Source organism: Mustela erminea, chromosome 18, assembly GCF_009829155.1.
Source record: "Mustela erminea isolate mMusErm1 chromosome 18, mMusErm1.Pri, whole genome shotgun sequence".
NCBI classification, from domain to species: domain Eukaryota; kingdom Metazoa; phylum Chordata; class Mammalia; order Carnivora; family Mustelidae; genus Mustela; species Mustela erminea.
The window spans coordinates 24,360,689-24,384,054 of NC_045631.1; the positions used below are offsets into that span (position 1 = coordinate 24,360,689).

The 23,366-nt window shown below is 40.0% G+C and overlaps 1 protein-coding gene across 2 annotated transcripts in view; it reads left to right on the forward strand.

Annotated features, from left to right (window-relative positions):
- The window catches only part of AP2B1 (adaptor related protein complex 2 subunit beta 1), a 129,130-nt gene that overhangs the window by 6,247 nt on the left and 99,517 nt on the right, over positions 1-23,366 (forward strand). For both annotated transcript variants that reach the window (XM_032319599.1, XM_032319600.1), the window contains exons 2-5: positions 430-489; positions 4,981-5,086; positions 11,526-11,661; positions 14,779-15,024. In XM_032319599.1, coding sequence (XP_032175490.1) covers positions 453-489; positions 4,981-5,086; positions 11,526-11,661; positions 14,779-15,024 — 525 coding nt within the window. In that variant the 5' untranslated portion in view covers positions 430-452. The remainder of the gene's footprint in view (positions 1-429; positions 490-4,980; positions 5,087-11,525; positions 11,662-14,778; positions 15,025-23,366) is intronic.

A 23,366-nucleotide genomic window follows, 5' to 3' on the forward strand; every position in this document is an offset into this window, starting at 1 on the left:
TTTAGCCTATGGATTTTGCCCCAGATAGTTCCTTGAGGCAAGAGTTAACATCCCTAATTATCTTTGCATGTCTTGAATCACCAGTAATGGTGGTAAGGAAGAAAATACCCATTTTTGAGTACAGAAATTCTTTTTTTTTTTTTTAAGATTTTATTTATTTATTTCACAGACAAGAGATCCCAAGTAGGCAGAAAAGCAGGCACAGAGAATGGGGGGGAAGCAGGCTCCCTGCTGAGCAGAGAACCCAATGCGGAGCTCAATCCCAAGACCCTGGGATCACGACTTGATCACGAAGGCAGAGGCTTTAACGCACTGAGCCACCCAGGTGCTCCTGAGTATAGAAATTCTTATAAATGTTATTAAAATTAATCAAATGCCTTGCTGGACATCACTAAATTGGATAAATCATTTTTTCTTCTCTTGTTATAGGTGCACATTAAAGATCCAAAACCATGACTGACTCCAAGTACTTCACAACCAATAAAAAAGGTAAGTACGAAAACTTGATCAAAGAACTTTTGAGTTCTTTGAGTTTGAGTTCTTCAAAAGTTATAGTGTCAAATTGTTCCCCCTAGAATGTTCCTGACCTCTTCAGACATGCATATTGTGGACAGTCTCATTGGGGATCTATTGTTTGTATAGAACTGGGTATTTGAATAAATTATTAAAGGATAGGTTTGTAAAGATAGGGCTATGATACACATGATTTTGAGTTGAAGGTTCTATTCTGGTAAGAGGATGAAATCCAATTTGGATCCATTGAAGATTGGTAGATCTGAGGAAGGCAGCAGCAGCAGCACAGTCATTCTCTTTTTTTTTAACTTGGAAATATTTTATAACGAACAGTACTATTAAAGCAATATAGGTCACGTAAAAAATAAAAATGCAATTCTCTTTCTCCTTATTCCAGTTCCTGAGGTGAACTCAGGTGTATCCTTAGTTTTTTTCTGTGCATATAAATGAAAGTATTAATCCATATGATTAAGCAGTTTTTTATCTTTAACAAAAAGAGGTCATGCAACAGTACATAGAAACTTGGTATTTTCATATCCCTCCATATATAGATTTACCTCATTCTTTGGGTGTTGTCTAAATACATTCTTTGTACTTAAGACAGGGAACCTCTAGGATGCCTGGGTAGCTCAGTCCTTAAGCCTCTGCCTTTGGCTCAGGTCATGGTCCCAAGGTCCTGGGATCGAGCCCCACATCTGGCTCCCTGCTCATCAGGGAGCCTGCTTCTCCCCCTGCTTGTGCTCTCTCTCTCTGTCAAATAAATAAATTAAATGTTTAAAAAAAAAAAAAAAAAGGGAACCTCTAGAGTCAGTTCCATGATTTTTAGGTCATAGTCTGTGGATTACTTGAAAACAGCTTTGAATTTATTAACCTCATAGTCTTTGTAATCAGAAATATAATACTGCTTTACGGGGTGTCTAGGTGGCTCAGTCTGTTGAGTGTATGACTCTTGATTTTGGCTCAGGTCATGATCTTGGGGTCATGAGATCAAGCCCAGTGTTGGGCTCTGCACTCAGCATGGAGTCTGCTTGAGGATTCTCTCCCTCTCCTCCTTCCCTATGTGCATGGGCATGCATCCTCTCTCTCTCAAATAAAATCTTTAAAGTGTGTGTGTGTATGTGTGTTTGTGTGTGTATATATATATATATATATATATTAAAGTAAAATCTCTAAGAGTGTGTGTGTGTGTGTGTATATATGAAATATGCTGTTTTTTACATACAGCTATGGGGCTAGGAATTAGGGATTCTTCCTGGGAAAGTCCAGCCTCCTCATCTTTTGTAAAATAGTTTCCAAATAACAGCTCCTTTCTAATGCTGTAGATGACCCTCCCTTTAAAAACAGACCAGCTTTGGAGCATCTGGATGGCTTAGTTGGTTGCTGTCTGCCTTCAGTTCAAGTCATGATTTCAGGGTCCCGGGTTAGAGCCCCACATCCTGCTGCCTTCTCAGGGAGCAGTCTGCTTCTCCCTTTACCTCTGTGATCTCTCTTGCTCTCACTCTCTCTCTCAAATAAATAGATACAAATCTTTAAAAGAAAAAAAAAAAAACCACAAAGTCCATCTCCCTTGACTTATTCATTCTGTTTATTTATTCAGAAAATGTTTATTGAGTGTCTCCTGTGTGTGAGTCATGCTTTCTCTATACCATGTCTCAATTCATGCGCTTCGTGGCTCCCACCCAACTTCTCTATCTTGATTAGTCACACTTCACAAAAACCATTAACCATTGTCGCTCATTTTCAGCTTTTTTTCTGACATTCTGAAATGCTATTTATTGTTGACATTTCATATGCTTTGATGACCAAGATATTGTTTATATTGACATAAAAAGATGTCATTTAAAAACTCACCTAACTTGGGACACCTGGATGGCTCAGTTAGTTAACTATCTGAGTCTTGGTTTTGGCTCAGGTCATGATCTCAGGGTGGTGGGATTGAGCCCCACAACAGGCCCCACCCTCAGCAGGGTATCTGCTTGAGATTTTCTCCCTCTTCCTCTCTCTCTCCCTCTCCCTCTAAAATAAGTGAATAAATATTTAATTAAATTTTAAAAAACCCTTACCTAACTCTTCAAACCTTCTCTTGTAATGAATCCTGGTAACCTTTTTTAATTCAGTGATCTGTAAAAGTTTAAGACCTACAGATTGCATCACTGGTGGGTAAATACCACATTTTAAAAAATGGATAGACTGTGTTCCTTTTACTTCCTGCAACACCCACCAGAACTGCCACTGGAACATATTCTTTGTTTATGCTAGAATTGGAATAGTTTCAGTTACATCCTGTTTTGATTCTTCAGCTTCTGCTGCTTTTCACAGTGCAGACTTTTGAAACCCTGCTGCTTGTCCTTTACCGTTCCTAGAAGTAAATGATGGGAACCCTAAGAACTGGATTTGGCAGCAGAGGACTTGGTGGAGAGGAGAATGACTCTAAAGGGACCAGCCTTTGGGGCTGTGCTATTTTTGCATTTGTTGATTAAAATAAAACCGATTTTTGTAACTTTGTTTGCCTTGCTGGCACTGGATATTGACGTAACAAGCTTTTTTAGTGCTCAGCTTCTGTGTTTCTTACCAGTTTCATCCTTCCCATCCTAAGGCTTTAGCGGATCACGTAGCTTGCGTCCTCACTGTTTCTACAGTGGTGAATGAGATCTTGTTAAAATGAACATCAAGCACAGTCATATAAACATGGCAGAAAATGAGGCAGTATTGTCGAAGAGTTGAAGGCTATAGAGGGAAGGTTGAACTGGGAGTAGCCGACTGCTTTTTCACAGACACAGTGGTGTCTTTTGTTTTTTCTTTTAAAACCAGTTGAGGTTTATTACCATGACAGCCCTGGCATTTCACTGTGCAGAACCTGAGCACTCCTTCAAGATTGTGCCTTTAAAAATGACTCTGGTGGGGCGCCTGGGTGGCTCAGTGGCTTAAAGCCTCTGCCTTCGGCTCCAGTCATGATCCCATGGTCCTGGGATCGAGCCCCGCATCTGGCTCCCTGCTCAGCAGGGAGCCTGCTTCCTCCTTTCTCTCTGCCTACTTGTGATCTCTGTCTGTCAAATAAATAAATAAAATCTTAAAAAAAAAAAAAGTCTGGTTTGTACCATCTTTTTTTTTTTTAAGATTTTATTTATTTATTTGACAGAGATCATAAATAAAGAGGCAGGCAGAGAGAGAGGGGGAGGCAGGCTCCCCTCTGAGCAGAGAGCCTGATGCGGGGCTTGATCCCAGGACCCTGGGACCATGACCTGAGCTGAAGGCAGAGGCTTAACCCACTGAGCCACCCAGGTGCCCCTCCCTGTACCATTCTTGAAGCTTCAATTTTTTTTTTTTTTTAAGATTTTATTTATTTATTAGAGATCACAAGCAGGCAGAGAGGCAGGCAGAGAGAGAGAAAGGCAAGCAGGCTCCCTGCTGAGCAAAGAGCCCGATGTGGGGCTCGATCCCAGGACCCTGGGATCATGACCTGAGCCGAAGGCAGAGGCTTTAAGCCACAGAGCCACCCAGGCGCCCCTCCCTGTACCATTCTTGAAGCTTCAATTTTATTATTTCCATCAGACCAGTTGGATAGGATGGGGCCTTGAAGCCTTAAAGTGCTAATTAGAGCAGGGATTCTCAGCCCTGGTTGTGCATTAGAATCACATGGAGGAACTTTAAAAAATATGAACGGGGCACCGGGGTGGCTCAGTTGTTAAGCATCTGCCTTTGGCTCAGGTAATGATCCCAGGGTCCTGTGATCAAGCCTTTTGTGGGGCTTCCTGGTCTGCAGGGAGTCTGCTTCTCCCTCACCCACTCTCCCTGCTTGTGTTCCCTCTCTTACTGTGTCTCTCTCTGTCAAATAAATAAATAAGATCTTAAAAAAAAAAAAAAAAAAAAGAATGTGAGAGCTCTTCTTGACATGCTGATAGAACCTGAGCATTGTTATTCTCTAAATACCTCTCAGGTAATATTTAGTTGGAAACCTCTGGATTCAGCAGTCAGGAGGCACAGTTCTAAGAGCAGCTCTGTCACTAACTCACTCTGTGATCTTTGAACCTCAGTACTTTATCGGTGGGTGAATGAGCAGATATCTGGAATCTCTTTGGTTTGAAAACAGATTTGTGAACCCATTTCATGCCTACATTTCTTTTTTCCTTGGGACCTTGAAATTCTGATGGAAGATCTTCGTCAATCAGATGCCGTTCTCTCCCTATCGTAGTAGGATATCATGAGATTTGTTTTTTCCCCACCCATATACTTCCCAAGATCTGGATTTTACGTTCTTCTCTGGCCATAATCTCAAAGATGGTATTGTTGTCAGTGGGTCAATTAATAGTCTGTGGACTTGAATTGTACCTGTCCTATAGTTTTTAAATTCTCTTCTTCAATTGCTTCCCTGCCTCTGGTCAGTGGTCATGTTATGTATTAGAGTGTAGTATTTCAGTCTAGTTTTCTGGTCCTGAGATCTCACCAGTTTGCTCTCTTCTTTTGTAGGAGAAATCTTTGAATTAAAGGCTGAACTCAATAATGAAAAGAAAGAAAAGAGGAAGGAGGCTGTGAAGAAAGTGATTGCTGCCATGACTGTGGGAAAGGACGTTAGGTAAGGGTAATCACTCCTGCTGTTGGTCACTTTACACCCATACCCTATTTTATGGCTTCTACTGCTTTTTGATAGATTCATAGAATCTATAAAAATGGGTTTGTCCCACTGAAAGATCATGAGGAAGTGTTTGCTTTTACATTAACTTTGTGACAAGTTTTTTTGAATAATGAAACCAGTTTGATTTTGTTGCATTGAGATCTAACCTAAAACCTCCTGAGAGCTGGCACAGTTAGTTACACGTCTTCTGTTGAAGTAGTTCTAGAGAAGATGCTAAAAGTGTACTGAGAAGCAGAAGCTCATACGTTCTTTAATTGGCTCAAGCTAGTGTCCTTAACTCTACAACTGTAGATTCAGTTGCTGAATTAAAGATGAAAATCAATGTTAACAAAGCCCATTTTGTCTTTTTTTTTCCCCCTGTAATTCAGCCAGACCATTTGGAAATAGGTACAGATTATTCACAGGCCCCTGAGGATTCACAAGATCCTTTTCTGGGGATTTGTGAGGTCAAAGCTGTCTTTATAATAATACTTGGGTATTATTTGCCTTTTTTACTGTGCTGACATTTGCACTGCAGGTACCTTAGTGTGAATCAAGTTAGCAGTGCCAAACTGTGACAGTAGTCATTGTATTCGTCACCACTATATACTTGGAGGGGAAATAGGCAGTTATACTTATGACTGGTTTTCGTGAAGCATTAAAAATTTATTTTATTAAGGGGCGCCTGGGTGGCTCAGTGGGTTAAAGCCTTTGCCTTCAGCTCAGGTCATGATCTCAGGGTCCTGGGATCAAGCCCCACGTCGGGCTCTTCCTCCTCTCTCTGCCTGCTTCTCTGCCTACTTGTGATCTCCGTCTGTCAAATAAATAAATAAAATCTTTTAAAAAAAATTTATTTTATTAAGCTTTGAATCTTGACTATAGGTCATTTTAATATTCCACGTGATAAAGCAGGAATTATGCATAAAGCACTTCTGCTGCATAGCAAAGTGATAGTTGACTTGGAGAAAAACCCTTGCAGGGACGCCTGGGTGGCTCGGTTGGTTAAGCGGCTGCCTTCGGCTCAGGTCATGATCCCAGCGTCCTGGGATTGAGTCCCACATCGGGCTCCTTGCTTGGTGGGGAGCCTGTTTCTCCCTCTGCCTCTGCTGCCACTCTGCCTGCCTGTGCTCGCTCGCTTGCTCTTTCTCTCTCTCTCTGGCAAATAAATAAATAAAAATCCTAAAAAAACAAAAAAACAACAACAAAAAAAACCCTTGCAAAATTGTTTGAATTGGGAACCCCATTTTTTAGTGAAAAAATGATTGATAGGTTATAGTTAATCAGGCTTCAGTATTTGGGAGACATTTTATCAAAAATGAACAAAGTTGGGACACCTGGGTGGCTCAGTGGGTTAAGCTGCTGTCTTCGGCTCAGGTCATGATCCCAGGGTCCTGGGATCGAGCCCCACATCGGGCTCTCTGCTCAGCAGGGAGCCTGCTTCCTCCTCTCTCTCTGCCTGCCTCTCTGCCTGCTTGTCATCTCTCTCTGTCAAATAAATAAATAAAATCTTTAAAAAAAAAAAAATGAACAAAGTGAACCTTTCACTTCTAGAGAAAAAATTTGACATTGGATACATTTTGAGCTTTAAAGTAAAAATTAGATTGTTGGAAAACTTGTATCTCACAACATGAGCTTGACAGCTTCCCAATACTTACAGACTTTTCTAATGAGCTTGGTAATGAAATTAGTGAATGTATTATTTACATTCAAATTTATGTGGTGAAATTTGTCTCATTGGGAAGATCTGCATAACTCAGCCAGTATTTCCGAAATGACCACTGCATGTATCACAAAACTATGCGTGGGCAGTCAAAATAATTGATAAATGAATGCATTTTAATGCAATTAAATATTAAAAGCTCGATATGGTTTCAGATTCCTCATTGCAACTAACCTTTTTTAAAAAGATTTATTTATTTATTTTAGAGATAGGGAAAGATCATGCACACGCAAGTGGGAAAGGGGCAGAGGGAGAGAGAGAGAGAGAAGCTTAGGCAGACTCCCTGCTGAGCCCAGAGCCTGATGAGGGTCTGGATTCTATGACCCTAAGATCATGAACTGAGCTGAAACCAAAAGTCAGACACTTAACCCACTGAGCCATCTAGGTGTCCCTCCAACTAACTCTTAGGGAACTATCATTTGCAGACTGAAAAAAGAAAAAAATATAGCATTTGTCTAGCTTTTCAGTGAATCAAAGAATATCCACTTAATCTGATAAAGCTGTTAAATTACTGCTCCCTTTTCCACCAACATATGTGTATCATTTTTTTTCTTTAGTCCAAACAGTATTCTACAACAGGTTGAATGTAGTAACGAATATGAAGATCCAGCTGTCTTTTCTTTTCTTTTTAAGATTTTTATTATTTATTTATTTATTTATTTGACAGACAGAGATCACAGGCAGGCAGAGAGACAGGCAGAGAGGGGGAAGCAGGCTTCCTACTGAGCAGAGAGCCCGATGTGGTGCTTGATCCCAGATAGCTGTCTTTTCTTAAACCAGACATTAAAGAGATTTGCAAAAATATAGAACACTGTCATCTTAATTTTTAAAAAATACAAAATTTTTACTTTAAAATATTTGTTAATATGAAATACATTTATTATTTTAAATGGATCAGTGTTTTTTAAAGTATTTCTGTTTTAATTCCTGATAGCATAAAATATCAGTAGGTATAACCCACAGGAACAAAAACTCTCTGGGGATCTCAAGAATTTTTAGAGTGTAAAGGGTTTCCTGAGACCTGGAGGGTGAGAGCAGTTCCCCTAACCAGACCAGGGGCCCAGGTGGAAACGGTGGCAATTAATGACTCAGATATTGGAGTTTAGTTTGTTAGCATTTGGTTCTTTTTTTTTTTTTTTTTTTAAGATTTTATTTATTTATTTGATAGAGGTCACAAGTAGGCAGAGAAGCAGGCAGGCGGGGGTGGGGGAGCAGACTCCCCGCTGAGCAGAGAGTTCAATGCAGGGCCTGATCCCAGGACCCTGAGATCATGACCGAGCTGAAGGCAGAGGCTCAAATCAGTTTTAAATGTTCATTTGAAAACCATTTTTAGCTTACAGCTCATACAAAAGTAGTGGTGGGCTGTATTTTGTGCACAGGCTATGGTTTTCCTGTCCAGGATCGATCTAGTCACTGATGGGCTATTTTTGCCAAGTATTAAATCTAGATTGAGAGCATCGGTACTGATGAACTGGTAAAAGTCAACATAACTGGTAAACTGGTAAAAGTCATTTGTGTTCTCACCAAGGTTATTCATGTATCCTACAAAAGTGAAACCTCTCTGAGTTTCCTTTTGTATGCTTGGTAAACACTACTTGTTAATCTGTTAATTGCTAATAATTTGTGTTTATGCTATTCCACGTGTCATAATTTAAAAAGGGTAATAGATGTCTCAGCCTTAGTTGAAGAGACCCAAAATTTGAAAAATTAGGGAATAATAACATAATAGTTTTGTAATAGGTACCAGAGTATGTCTATTAAAGACAGAAAGAGTTCTTCGAAAGAGAGATCCATGTAAATAGGAACAGTTGAAGAACGCTTCTTGGAGGAGATGGAATTTGTACTGTGCCTAGATAGCTCAAAGATGCAGAATAATAGAGATTAGGTATTCTTAGGTTATCATATTTCAGTCTCCCCTGCAAGTAATTTCAAGTTCAGTGCTGTCTGATAGAAATATAATATGGGGCATATATAATTTAAAATTTTCTGATAGCCAAATTAAAAAAGTAAAATTAATATGAATAATATATTTTACTTAACACAGTACATTCAAAGTACCATTTCATCATGAAATCAATATAAAAATTATTAATGAGGTATTTTACATTATGCTTTTCTTTTTTTTTTAAATTTTATTTATTTATTTGACAAGAGAGCCCACAAGCAGGGGGAGCTACAGAGAGAGGGGAAGCAGGCTCCCTGCTCAGCAGGGACTCTGGGCTCAATCCCAGGACCCTGAAATCATGACCTGAGCTGAAGGCAGATGCTCAGCTGACTGAGGCACCCAGGTGCCCCACATTATATTTCTCATACTAAGTCTGAAGATCCAATGTGTGTTTGTTGTTTTTCTTTAAGATTTTGTTTATTTATTTGACAGAGCACAAGTAGGCAGAACAGCAGGCAGATGCAGGCTCTCTGCAGAGCAGGCAGCCCGTTGCGGGGCTCTATCTCTGGACCCTGGGATCATGACCTGAGCCAAAGGCAGACGTCCAACTGACTGGGCCACCCAGGCGTTCCCAATATGTGTCTTATATACATACATCAGATCTTAGTTCAGACCAGCCACATTGCCAGTGAGTAACTACATATGACTAGTGGCTACCATACTGGAAAGTTCAGGTTTCTAGCTTTATAAGTTGGTACTTAACGGTTTTTACCTTTAAATTTTATTTATTATTTATTTATTTATTTATTTGAGGGTCAGAGGGAGAAGCAGACTCCCTGCCAAGCAGGAAGCCTGATGGGGAATTCGATCCCAGGACTCCAGGATCATGACCTGAGCAGAAGGCAGTCACTTAACCAACTGAGCCACCTAAATGCCTGGTTTTTACCTTTAGAACTTATTCTTGATAGAGATCTTCTTGATCTTATGTAGGTTGTTGGAATTAAATTACTCAGGATCTTAAATTTACTGTTGGTTAATATGTCACATTTTTTTAGCAGTTTTACAGTTGTTTTGTCCATGAGTTATTCTAGGAAATGGAAAGAACATTAATTTTGGGAGAGTGTTAATTAGTGTTTATTGATTATCTACATGTGCATGAAACTACACTAGGTATGTACATTCAGGTTAAATGATTTTCAGGAGACTGTTTCATTGGAGAGAAGGTAGATGCTTTGTCTTTGCAATCCATCTTCCTTTTTGTAAATAACTTTGTGTTTATTGTGTCTGTACAGGAGTTGTACTGTGTGACTAGTTATTTCAGTCATTCTCTGTCCTGTAGAAATATTCTGACATTTTTCTGTACTTGTAAGATGTTAAGAAGTATTTAAAATTAAGGGGCGCCTGGGTGGCACAGTCAGTTAAGCATCTGACTTTTGGTTTCAGCTCAGGTCATGATCTCAGGGTTGTGAGATCGAGCCCTATATAGGCCTTTGCACTCAGCATGGAGTCTGCTTGGGATTCTCTCTCCTTCTGTCTCTGCACCTCCCACTCATGTTCTCACTCTCAAATAAATTTTTTAAAAAGGCATTTAAAATTTATATAGTACTTTGATAAAGCCTTGGGGGAAGGTTAATTACCACACTCTCATAAAATACAGTTAATCTGTACTTTAAAAATACAGCTTATACTTTAAAATCAAATAAGCTACCCTTCAAAACTAGTGGTTTGGGAGACATTCCAAACTAAAGCTACTCTCCTTTGGCTTTATAAGAGACTAGTAAATCATGCAATGACTTGAATTTGGGAAAAGTGTAAACTCCTTTTCTGTTTGAGGACACTCAAATTTTCATTTGTCTGAGTTTGTAACGTTAAGAGTAAAGAAATTTTTAAAAAAGAATAAAGAAAGAAATTCTAGAAAGGAATCAGGACTTCTTAGAAAAATGACTGGTTTCAGTTGTGGGTTTAGAAATGTACCAAGTGATCCCAGGTAGAGCATCGTGTCCTACCAGAAAGTAAGGAAACTGGTGAAAATGTAGGACTGCATCACAGGGACTCAGAATATAGCTGAGTAAAAGTCCCCACTGACCAAGGATAGAAGAATATGAACATTAAAAGTATAGCAACCATAGTGCTTTGAACCTGCAATGAATTGATATATAGAATTACTGTTAATTTTTTTGTGTGATAAAGATTGTGGCTTTTTAAAACAAAATCCCTAAAGATGTGCCCTAAAATATGTATGAAATTATATAATGTTTAAGATTTAGCTAAGAATAATCCAGAGTAGCAGCTCTGGGTGGCTCAGTCAAGTTAAGTGTCCAGTCTTGATCTTAGCTCAGGTTGATCTCAGGGTTGTAAGTTCAAGCCCCATGTTGGGCTCCATGAAGGGTGTAGAGCCTACTTTAAAAAAAAAAAAAAAATCCAGAGCAATTAGTTGGAATAGGGGTGGGGGACGGGAGAATGGATTGAGGATATGTATGAAACAAAATTGGATGTGTATTAATACTTCTTTGCAGCTGCGTGATGGATACATTTGTTATGCTGCTTTGTCTACTTTTGTTTGTTAGAAAATTTTCATAATGAAAAGTTTCTTAAATCTATTTTTAGAGACCTTCTTGGGACCAGGACTATAGTTTCTTTAGAAATTCATTTCAGTCTTAATTGTTACCACAGTGGGGATGTATTTCCTTGCATCAGATCACTTGGGTAAATAAGGCCATTTCTTCATGTTCCATCCAGTAGCTTGGCACCAGCACCTACTCATTTTCCTTTTCTCTTTTCTCCTGTCTTCTCAGTTCTCTGTTTCCAGATGTAGTGAACTGTATGCAAACTGACAACCTGGAATTAAAGAAACTTGTTTATCTCTATTTGATGAATTACGCCAAGAGTCAGCCAGACATGGCCATCATGGCTGTCAACAGCTTTGTGAAGGTAACATTTCCCCCCCTTCCCAGGAACCAGGAATCATCTACCTCAAGTAACCTTTTCAGAAGTGTTTCTTGATATAATTAATGTCTGCATTGCAAATAAGCCACCTCTGTTCCAAAAGAGGACTTCTAGAGAAGTACTGGCAGTGACTAGGAGTGTTCATGTTTTTAAGCATTCTTTATGCCAGCATTCGTCATCCAGTTCAAACCATATGGAGAGCCTTCTGTTAGCTGGTCTTGGTGCATCCTTGCCAGATGGGAGAAGAAAGCCAGGTGAAGAAACCTCAGTGTTTTACCTTGCCAGGCTCACAAAGGTTAGGAGTATCATTGCAGTTTCAGTAACCTGGGCTTTATCTGTTTTATGTTTGGAGAAATTATGCTTATGGGTCAGAAGTAGTGGAAACTGCAGGAGTGACTACTTCTGTTTTGTTTTACTTAATAGTTCTTAACACTCAGTTTTTTTTTTTTTATTATGAAAACTTCCAAACATATTCAAGTAGAGGAAATAGTATTATAAATTCCTAAATCCCCATCTTGTAGTTTCAGTAGTTACCAACCCAAGCCCGGTCTTATTTAATGTACTCTCCCCATACATGCTCTCCTAACTCCCATTTCTTCTCTTACTGGATAATTTTTTTTTTTTTTAAAGATTTTATTTATTTCACACAGAGAGAGAGATCACAAGTAGGCAGAGAGACAGGCAGAGAGAGAGAGGATGAAGCAGTCTCCCTGCTGAGCAGAGAGTCCGATCTAGGGCTCGATCCCAGGACCCAGGGATCATGACCTGAGCCGAAGGCAGAGGCTTTAACCCACTGAGCCACCCAGGTGCCCTTCTTACTGGATAATTTTAAAGCAAATCCCAAACATCATAAAGATGAAAAATCATTTCATCCTTATATTTGTGAGAGTAAGATCTCTTTTTAAAGATTTATTTATTTGAGAGAGAGAGTGTGTAAGCGCAGATGCGGCAGGGTGGGGGAACAGAGTCTTAGGCATACTCCGCACTGAGCTTGGCGCCAGACTTAGGGCTTGATTTCACAACCCTGAGATGATGACCTGAGCTGAAACCAAGAGTCCAGTGCACAACTGATGGCACCACCTAGGCACCCCAAGATCTCTTTTTAAAGCATAACTACAATACTATTGTCACATCCTAAAAAGAATTGACCATTAAAAAATTTCTTATTATTGAATATGCAGTCAGATTTTTCCTGTCATTAGATTTGATGGACATAATAATGAGGTGGTTCCTATTAATATATATCTTTTTTTTTAAACTAGTGTTTTTTTCTCTGTTGGAAATTTAGTTTCCATTAAAAAAACCAAAAATATCAGAGTGGCTGGGTGGCTCAGTGGGTTAAGCCTCTGCCTTCGGCTCAGGTCATGATCCCAGAGTCCGGGGATCGAGCCCCACATCGGGCTCTCTGTTCAGCGGGGAGCCTGCTTCCTCCTCTCTCTCTCTCTCTCTCTCTTTGCCTGCCTCTCTGCCTACTTGTGATCTCTGTCAAATAAATAAAATCTTTAAAAACAAACAAACATAACCAGCATTTTTAAAATTAGCTTTTATTAGACTGTTTTGAAAAATATACAATATGCTTTCTTCTCATGGAATTTTTGTTCTTTTCCTGTGTTTAGCTATGTAGTACAGAATCAGAGAACACAACATTTTCATTCTTTCTGTCTGGTGGTTCATAGATGGACTACATCATTGGAAAGATAATTTAGTTTACATTTTTTGGAAGTTAGCATGTACATAGGTTTATAATGTTTAAAGAAATTTTTTAATGTAAGGCAGTTTAAGGAGCATTCTCTTTGTACTATATTTGGAAGCATTTGCTAATAAAGGAATACGTTCAGGCACATGGCTGGCTTAGTTGGTAGAGCATGTGACTCTTGATTTTGGGGTCATGAATTCTAGCCCCATGTTGGGTGTGGAGATTATTTTAAAATAAATAAATAGGGGCACCTGGGTGGCTCAGTGGGTTGAAGCCTCTGCCTTTGGCTCAGGTCATGGTCTCAGGGTCCTGGGATTGAGCCCCCCATCGGGCTCTCTGCTCAGCAAGGAACCTGCTTCCTCCTCTCTCTTTGCCTGCCTTTCTGACTACTTGTAATCTCATCTATCAAATAAATAAATAAAATCTCTTAAATAAATAAATAAACCGCTCATTTTAAAAAAAAGGAGAAGGTACTTCAGAGGGCCTTTTCTGCTACTTAACTCCAGACACTTAGGTCAGCCCTAAACCAGTTTCTGTTTTCCTTTGCTTTCTTGGCTGTAGGCCCCACAAAGTTCAGCCCTCTTTTCTCTCTGCTTGATATTTATAGACTGACTCCGGGATGGGACACATCTTTCCATTTCCTCTTTTCTTTTTTCTGTTGTTAAGGCATGTCTACTAATGGCCATGGCAATGATAATACCAAGTCACTAAGCTTCCACCTACTCCTCGATTGAATCCCACTGCGCGTTTCTTCATTGTGTTTTGTAAAACAGTTAAATAAATTCCTAACCTAAGCTCTCTCTCTCTTTTTTTTTTTAAAAGATTTTATTTAGGGGCACCTGGGTGGCTCAGTGGTTTAAAGCCTCTGCCTTCAGCTCAGGTCATGATCCCAGGGTCCTGGGATTGAGCCCTGCATCGGGCTCTCTGCTCAGCAGGGAGCCTGCTTCCCCCTCTCTCTCTGCCTGCTGCTCTGCCTACTTGTGATCGCCGTAAAAAATAAATAAATAAATAAATAAAAGATTTTATTTATTTGAGAGAGAGGATGAGAAAGAGAGAGAGCATGAGAGGAGAGAGGTCAGAGGGACAAACAGACTCCTTGCTGCGCAGGGAGCCCTATGCAGGACTTGATCTTGGGGCTCCAGGATCATGACCTGAGTCAAAGGCAGTTGCTTAACCAACTGAGCCACCCAGGTGCCCTAACCTAAGCTCTTAAATAGGCAACTAAGATTTGTACTTAGGAAACAAAAGCATAGGAGATCAGTGTTATGATACAGAATATAACTGGAAGCTTACATTAAGGAAGTGTTCTTTTGTGGCTTATAGAAACAAGACTGTTTTCCTTTAGTCACCGTGTACACCTGTAGTTGTCAATGATTGTTTTTCTTTCTTTCTTCCTTTTTTAAAAGGACTGTGAAGATCCCAATCCTCTAATTCGGGCCTTAGCAGTCAGGACCATGGGGTGCATCCGGGTGGACAAGATTACAGAATATCTCTGTGAGCCTCTCCGCAAGTGCTTGAAGGATGAAGATCCCTATGTTCGGAAAACAGCAGCGGTCTGTGTGGCAAAACTCCATGATATCAATGCCCAAATGGTGGAAGATCAGGGATTTCTGGATTCTCTGCGGGATCTCATAGCAGATTCAAATCCAATGGTAATAAGCTTCTGCTTTTATAAAGAGAGCAGTACTTAGAATAGGTTCCTTTAAAAAGCCTGTTTAAAACAAATCTTTGGGGCATTGAAAAAGGTTAGCTATGAGAAACATGAATTCTCTGTGTCCCTCAGATTATGTAGGTGTTTTCTGAAATGAAAACCAAGTACTAAAATACAAGGGTCTTTTTTTTTTTTTTATTAAAGATTTTATTTATTTATTTGACAGATCACAAGTAGGCAGAGGAGAGAGGAGGAAGCAGGCTCCCCGCTGAGCAGAGAGCCTGATGTTGGGGCTCGATCCCGAGACCCTGAGATCATGACCTGAGCCGAAAGCAGAGGCTTTAACCCATTGAACCACCCAGGCGCCGCAAATACAAGGGTCTTAAAGCAAATCTTTGTATCATATCTACCCCTGTATTTCCTCAAAAACTGGTTCTTTCATCTTTTTTTAAGAGGGTTTTACCTTAAATTTATGTCAGTTTTAAAGGATTATTTCTTCTGATGTTTTTGGTCTTCTCTGGTAGTGTAGAAATAGAAACAAAGTTATATTTATTGCTTGATTATTGTAATGCAATCTTCTACAGGACAAAATTCTTCCTCTCAGCTTATGTTCTAAATGTTTGGCAGCTAGAACATAATACTTTAAAGTTTAGGGACCTTTTATTTCTCTTACTAATTTTTTTAACTTTGTCCTTATAATGAAAGGGAGAAAGTCCCAAGTTGTATGTTGACTACGAGTAACTGGAGCTCATTCGAATGGAATGATTGATCACTAGGTACCATTATTGAGAAGGCAGAGGAATATGGCCATTTTTTTCCCCTTTTGCCCAATACAGTATTTACTTGGAGGTGAATAACTTTGAGTTAATTAGTAGATCACCTCTGAACACTTTCTTTGTGAACTTTTTGAAATAGAGTTGGAATTTGCCCTTGAAATAGACATTGTCTCTCACTTGTGAATCATGTGCTCAGATCTCTGTTTTGGTATTTCACTTGGGTCATTTTACTCTTTGACTAGCCTTGGCTTCTGTTTATGAGCCTTTAAGTTTAGTGTCAAAGTCAAAGGATGAAGAAAGCCACATTTTTTTTAAGGTATTATGGTACTACCTACCTCAGGAATTGTCTAGCTACCTTCTAGGCACAGAAGTTGGTCTGGGTGTGTATGTGCTTAAACCATGACTTCTGAAAGGTATCACCAGCAGTATTAGAAGATTCAGCTTCTCCTTTTTTCCCTCAAGTAGGACCATGTGGCACCTTTCTAAAAAAATTCTGTAAAGAAAGAAATTTATAAGGCATTAGTGTCTATTTATAGAATGTTTAGCTGGTCCCAAGTTGTGTTTTGGTGTTGTTTTTGAGTCACTGTTACCCTGAGCAGCTGTCTTTGAAATTTTCTACTTGAGGACAAATGAGAAGATAAGAGTTTAGGCTCCATGCTTCCAGGTTTCAGGGTTCCAGATGTGCAGGATATTGTGCACTCATATTCAGTGGAGCTTGGAGTGTGGAATGGAGTGAGATGAAAATGAGTTCTAACTCATAGGTAATTCCAGTTTGGGGAGAAAAAAGGCATTTTTATACCAATGTAAATTCTTCAAAATAGAACCTATAAAATTAGATGATGAGGGATAGGGGCTAACTGATGGTTTAGTAAAGAAGTCTTATTTATTTATTTATTTAGAGAATTTATTTATTTATTTGACAGGCAGAGATCACAAACAGGCAGAGGCAGGCAGGGAGAGAGGAAGGGAAGCAGGCTCCCTGCCGAGCAGAGAGCCCGATGCGGAGTTCACGGGGTTCAATCCCAGGACGCTGGGATCATGACCTGAGCTGAAGGCAGAGGCTTTAACCCACTGAGCCAACCAGGCCCCCATTAGTAAAGAGTTTTTTTGTTTTGTTGTTCATTTGTTGTACCCAAGCACTTGGATCTTTATCCAGATTAGTTGAGAGGATGGAATGATCTGGAGCAAGCCTAATTTGACTTATTTTAAGTTTTCATTGTGGAGGAGGAACTGGTTTTTGTCCTGCCCACAATACTCTCAAGTAATACATGTATTTATACATATATTTATTTGTTTATACTTTTTATTATGGGAATTTTCAAATATATTCGAAGTTAGAGTGACTAAATGAAAACAATAGATAAATAAAATGAACCCATTTAACATTACCAGATTCAATCATTATCAACACGTGCCAGTCTTGTTTTTAGCTATTTTCTCCCACACCATACCTATGTGTACAGAATTTAAACAGGCAACACATCAGTGGGTCTCTTTGAAAACCCCTCCAACCAACTGAGCCACCCAGGCGTCCCTGACAACCCCTCCAAATCACTTCCTGATTTGTTGTAGTAAAAACAGGTTAAGAAATTTTAAGAGCATTATAGTTTACTATAATGTTATATTATACTCAGTTATCTTTTTAAAAAATTTTTTTTCATTTATTTATTTTCAGCATAACAGTATCATTATTTTTTTTTAAGATTTTATTTATTTATTTGTCATAGAGAGAGAAGCGAGAGCAGGCACAGGCAGACAGAGTGGCAGGCAGAGGCAGAGGGAGAAGCAGGCTCCCTGCCAAGCAAGGAGCCCGATGTGGGACTCGATCCCAGGACGCTGGGATCATGACCTGAGCCGAAGGCAGCTGCTTAACCAACTGAGCCACCCAGGCGTCCCAGTATCATTATTTTTTCACCACACCCAGTGCTCCATGCAATCCGTGCCCTCTATAATACCCACCACCTGGTACCCTGACCTCCCACCCCCCCGCCACTTCAAACCCCTCACATTGTTTTTCAGAGTCCATAGTCTCTCATGAGACTTCCAATTTACCTCCCCTTCCAATTTACCCCAAACCCCTTCTCTCTAACTCTCCATGTCCTCCATGCTTTTTGTTATGCTCCACAAATAAGTGAAACCATATGATAATTGACTCTCTCTGCTTGACTTATTTCACTCAGCATAATCTCTTCCAGTCCCGTCCATGTTGCTACAAAAGTTGGGTATTCATCCTTTCTGATGGAGACATAATACTCCATAGTGTATATGGACCACATCTTCCTTATCCATTCGTCCGTTGAAGGGCACCTTGGTTCTTTCCACAGTTTGGCGACCGTGGCCATTGCTGCTATAAACATTGGGGTACAGATGGCCCTTCTTTTCACGACATCTGTATCTTTGGGGTAAATACCCAGGAGTGCAATTGCAGGGTCATAGGGAAGTTCTATTTTTAATTTCTTGAGGAATCTCCACACTGTTCTCCAAAGAGGCTGCACCAACTTGCATTTCCACCAACAGTGTAAGAGGGTTCCCCTTTCTTCACATCCCCTCCAACACATGTTGTTTCCTGTCTTGCTAATTTTGGCCATTCTAACTGGTGTAAGGTGATATCTCAATGTGGTTTTAATTTGAATCTCCCTGAGGGCTAGTGATGATGAACATTTTTTCATGTGTCTGATAGCCATTTGTATATCTTTATTGGAGAAGTGTCTGTCCATATCGTCTGCCCAGTTTTTGATATGATTATCTGTTTTGTGTGTGTTGAGTTTGAGGAGTTCATTATAGATCCTGGATATCAACCTTTTGTCTGTAGTGTCATTTGCAAATATCTTCTCCCATTTCGTGGGTTGCCTCTTTGTTTTCTTGACTGTTTCCTTGGCTGTGCAGAAGCTTTTGATTTTGATGAAGTCCCAAAAGTTCATCTTCGCTTTTGTTTCCTTTGCCTTTGGAGACATATCTTGAAAGAAGTTGCTGTGGCTGATATCGAAGAGATTACTGCCTATGTTCTCCTCTCGGATTCTCATGGATTCCTGTCTCACATTGAGGTCTTTTATCCATTTTGAGTTTATCTTTGTGTACAGTGTAAGAGAATGGTTGAGTTTCATTCTTCTACATATAGCTGCCCAGTTTTCCCAGCACCATTTATTGAAGAGACTGTCTTTTTTCCACTTATACTCAGTTATCTTTGAGAAAACTTTTAGAGAAAATTTAAGGTTCCTTGGTAGATTTTGAGAAACTGTTTCAGGAATGACTTTTTTTTTTCTTTTTAAAATTTTATTTATTTGTCGAAGACAGAGAGAAAGTGAGCACAAGCAGGGGGAGCAGCAGGTGGAGGGAGAGGGAGAAGCAGACTTCCCACTGAGCGGGGAGACCGATGTGGGACTCCATCTCAGGACTCTGGGATCACGACCTGAGCTGAAGGCTGATGCTCAACCAGCTGAGCCACCCAGGCATCCCAAGGAATGACTTTTGTTTTGCCGTCTTTATTACCAATTTTCTTAGAGCAGGTATCAGCGTTAATTATCATTGGACCTATTGCCCTCTAAATAGAAAATCTTGGGATGCCTGGGTGGCTCAGTTGGTTGGACGACTGCCTTCAGCTCAGGTCATGATCCCGGGGGTCCCGAGATTGAGTCCCGCATCGGGCTCCCAGCTCCACGGGGCGTCTGCTTCTCTCTCTGACCACCTCCTCACTCATGCTCTCTCTCTCTCACTGTCTCTCTCTCAAATAAATAAATAAAATCTTTTAAAAATCAATAAATAGAAAATCTTTGTGATTCTTGTCAGATTTCTCGGTAGCAGAACTTTTCCCTGATACTGTTCAATTGAGTGCTAGCAAGGCATACAGGCTGCAAAATTTAAGGTGGTGCTCACATTCAGGTGTCAGTCTGTACCCACACAAACCTGAAAGTGGGGTGTGCCATGCTTGCCCTACTCCTATCCCGGCCTTATATTCAGATCATTTTTTGAACTCTTCATTCTCATTTTAATGAAGAACTGAAAAGCTTGGATTAAGGTAGTCAACAGACATACAGGCCTGTTTTTAATCTTGAACCCATACTTTTCGTCTCAAACTGGATGTCCTGCTTTTTAACTAAAAGTGTTAGAACTAACATTTAGGCCACTGATTTTACTTTTTTGTCAACTGGGTCAAAGACTGTTGATAGGGAACGGAGGAGTGCATGAATGTAAAGTGTAGCAGTTCAAACACCTAAGAAGTTCCTAAGACTTATGATGACTGTGTCATTAGGAAAAAGGATATTTAAATTTGATTGCTGGGGGCGCCTGGGTGGTTCAGTAGGTTAAAGCCTCTGCCTTCGGCTCAGGTCATGATCCCAGGGTTCTGGGATCGAGCCCCACATCGGGCTCTCTGCTCAGCGGGGAGCCTGCTTCCTCCTCTCTCTCTGCCTGCCTTTCTGCCTACTTGTGATCTCTGCCTATCAAATAAATAAATAAAATCTTTAAAAATAAATAAATAAATAAATTTGATTGCATTCTATGCCAGTTAAATGCTTTCAGTTATATTACTTAGTTCTCTTATCCTCTTAGTGAAGTAGAGGTTATTCCATATTAGAGATCAAGGTTTTCCTAAAGTCTGACAGCTAGTGGTAACATAGCCAGGATTCTAACCTAGTTCTGAGTCCCATTATCAGTCACTGCCTTCATGGATGTACGCATATGATAGAATTTAAGTGTGTATATTCACACATACACATTTAGAACTGTCTTATTTTCTCAAAATGGTAAAAATTTTGAACATATGAAGGCCTTTAATGATCTGTTTTACTGTGGGGATCCTCTCAGTGCTCTTACTCTGATGATGGGTAGGAGTCTTACTGCTCCTGAGGAGTAATTTTGTTCCACTTTTTCTGAAGTTGTTCCACATGGTGGCAGCACCGCAACAGCAAATATTAGAATCTCTTGCAAAACGAACGTTTCCAGCGGCTTCTGCCTTAGTCATTTTCTTAGAGCTCACTTCAGAAGGGCATCCTAGATGTAAGAGCACCTGAACACTTGCAGAAGTGACTTTGAAATCTGAGGGAAATGTTGATCAAGATCTGAATACTTTGTGACTTTTGTGGATCTCCAGGCTTATTCCTGGGTGTAGTGTACCTTGCAGCAAGTAGGAGAACTTTAATATGTTTTCATTCTCTTTCTGGTGGAAGGGAGGGTGGATCACGCCTCATTTTCCTGCATTTAAGCCATTTTTACCAGTTAGAGCAATCTTTCATAGCAATACTATTTGAAAGAGAAAAGATAAACTTGAAAGTAAAAAAAATTCTTTGTTAAATTCTATCTCAACTTCCCTGAGTTTTTTCCTCTTCTTTTGAATGAGTGGAACAATTGTAGACTGGTGTCAGGAGTATTTCTTGAGCTCTTGCATAAAAAAGCACATATTCAAATACTTGGCTTATGGGAACTCACGAGAGTGATTGGTGCTGCTCCTGTAATGATGAAGTAGACGTCAGGCAAAGGTTAACATTATTGCTACAGTATTAAATTAAAATGTCCTGATTACTTTGATAACTGTGCAAACACATATAGTACAGTCTTTTCTGAGAGATTAGAGCCAAACTTCTTTTCAGATGCGGGTTTTATTATTCTTTATTTTGAAAGTATACCTGTATCCAGAATGAGGAACCACTTTGGGAGCTACAGGAAAATAGCTCCCATGATTTCTTCACAGTTGTCAGAATTTTTAAAATTTCCACTAAGTGTATACTTAAAAGAAAAAAAAGTGCTTTTGAGCGATAGTAACTCTTCTGTAGCTTTTTGCCCACATATTAGGATTTACCCTCCTTACTATGTTTTTTCCTTGCCTCTGAGGCTTTTATGTATTCTGACTTCCATTAACACGTGCATGCCGGAGTCAGCCACTTCAGAGACTCTCTCAACAGCCCCCACTGAGCAGTGTTTGCTTTTGTTTGTGAACTCTGTTCTCCTGAGTCCTTCCCTTTGGCTTAGGGACTTGTACCTTTGATCTCTGTCTTCCAAGCCTTCTCAGTTTTGCTTCCATCACTCTGAGAGCTGCCTCCAGGAAGCCCTCTTGCACTGCTCTGAATCTGTCTGCCAAGCTCAAAATAGTAAATAAATAAAAAACCTGTTTCTGTTTGCTGAGTGTTCTGGACAAGTAGTATGTTCTCAGAATTGCCTCAGCTTGACCTGCAGTGGCCTTTAGCAAAGGTTCTAGCTAAAACCACCCGCTTCTTTCAATTAGAACTTACTCTAGAAAGTTGTTTTATGAAAAATAACCTCTTCTCAGAGAAACTATATACTTTAACTGTATCCTAGCCAGCTGTTGGTTTGTAAACCTTATGGATGCAGCAGCTTCTTTTTGTTTTTTTTTCTTTCAGTTTCCTCCCTTTTATTTTTTTAAAATTATTTTTATTACCATACAATGTATTATTTGCCCCAGGGGTACAGGTCTGTGAATCATCAGGCTACACATTTTTCTGGAAGCTTCTGTGGTGTAATCTCAAACCAGCCCCCTTTAAGTGGAGGGCAGAGAGGGACCAAAGAGAGAGGCAGCCTCCTCCAGGTTGGTAGGTGGCAGTTCTAATAAGCAAAGAGAGCTGACACACAAGGCTTGCCTTTGGGCAGCAGCAAGACAACATGGATCCTCACACCTGCCTGCCAGATCTTAAACGTTTATAAAGAGGCCTTAACTGGGTTTAGTCACGTATACCATGCAGGTGAAAGACAAGTGGAACCCCCATTCCAAGGATAGGTGTAGGATGAGAAGCCTCCAAGGTAGGGGCCGGGTTCCAGCTCACAGGTCGGTTGCCAGGCACATGTTTTTGGTAACCATCCCCAACACCAGCATGTAGAAGCAGCATGTCATGACAGCGGTTCTCAACGGGGAGCGGCTTTGCTCCCCAGGAGACGGTTGACAATAATACGTGGGAACTTTTGGTTGTTAAACTAATGGGAGAGGTGCTACTGGCATCTAGTAAGTAGAGTCCAGAGATACTTTAAACATCCTATAATGTATAGGACAGCGCCTTATGGCGAACAGTTATCCATCCCCATATCCAGTAGTGCTAAATTGCAAAAATTTGGTTTATGGAGATAGTATATGACCTTCAGGGCCAGAGTGGCTGCTGTTTTGAGTCCTGATGTGGCTGCTCACTAAAAACGTTGTCTTGAGCAAGTTGTTTAAAACGAGCTTCAGTTTCATTATCTGTAAAATGAGTGTGATAATGCCTATTTTACTCGATTATTTCGAATAAGAAGAGTAATTTAAAAATTTAATGCCTGATATTTGGTAAGTGCTTAATAAACTGTAGCTACTGAGGAACAGAGCTAACATTACGTACTTTCTGATCATTGTAGTTTTTATTTAAGCCTTAGAAAGTTGTGTTGTGGCTTGTTGTCAGTCTAAGATGATACATATTGAAAAACTTAAGTCTCTAGGTCATTTTGTGAATGCAAGAATTTTTTTTTTTTAAGATTTTATTTTATTTATTTGACAGACAGAGATCCCAAGTAGGCAGGAAGGCGGGCAGAGATGGATGGAGGGGGGTGGGGAGCAGGCTCCCTGCTGAACAGAGAGCCTGATACAGGGCTC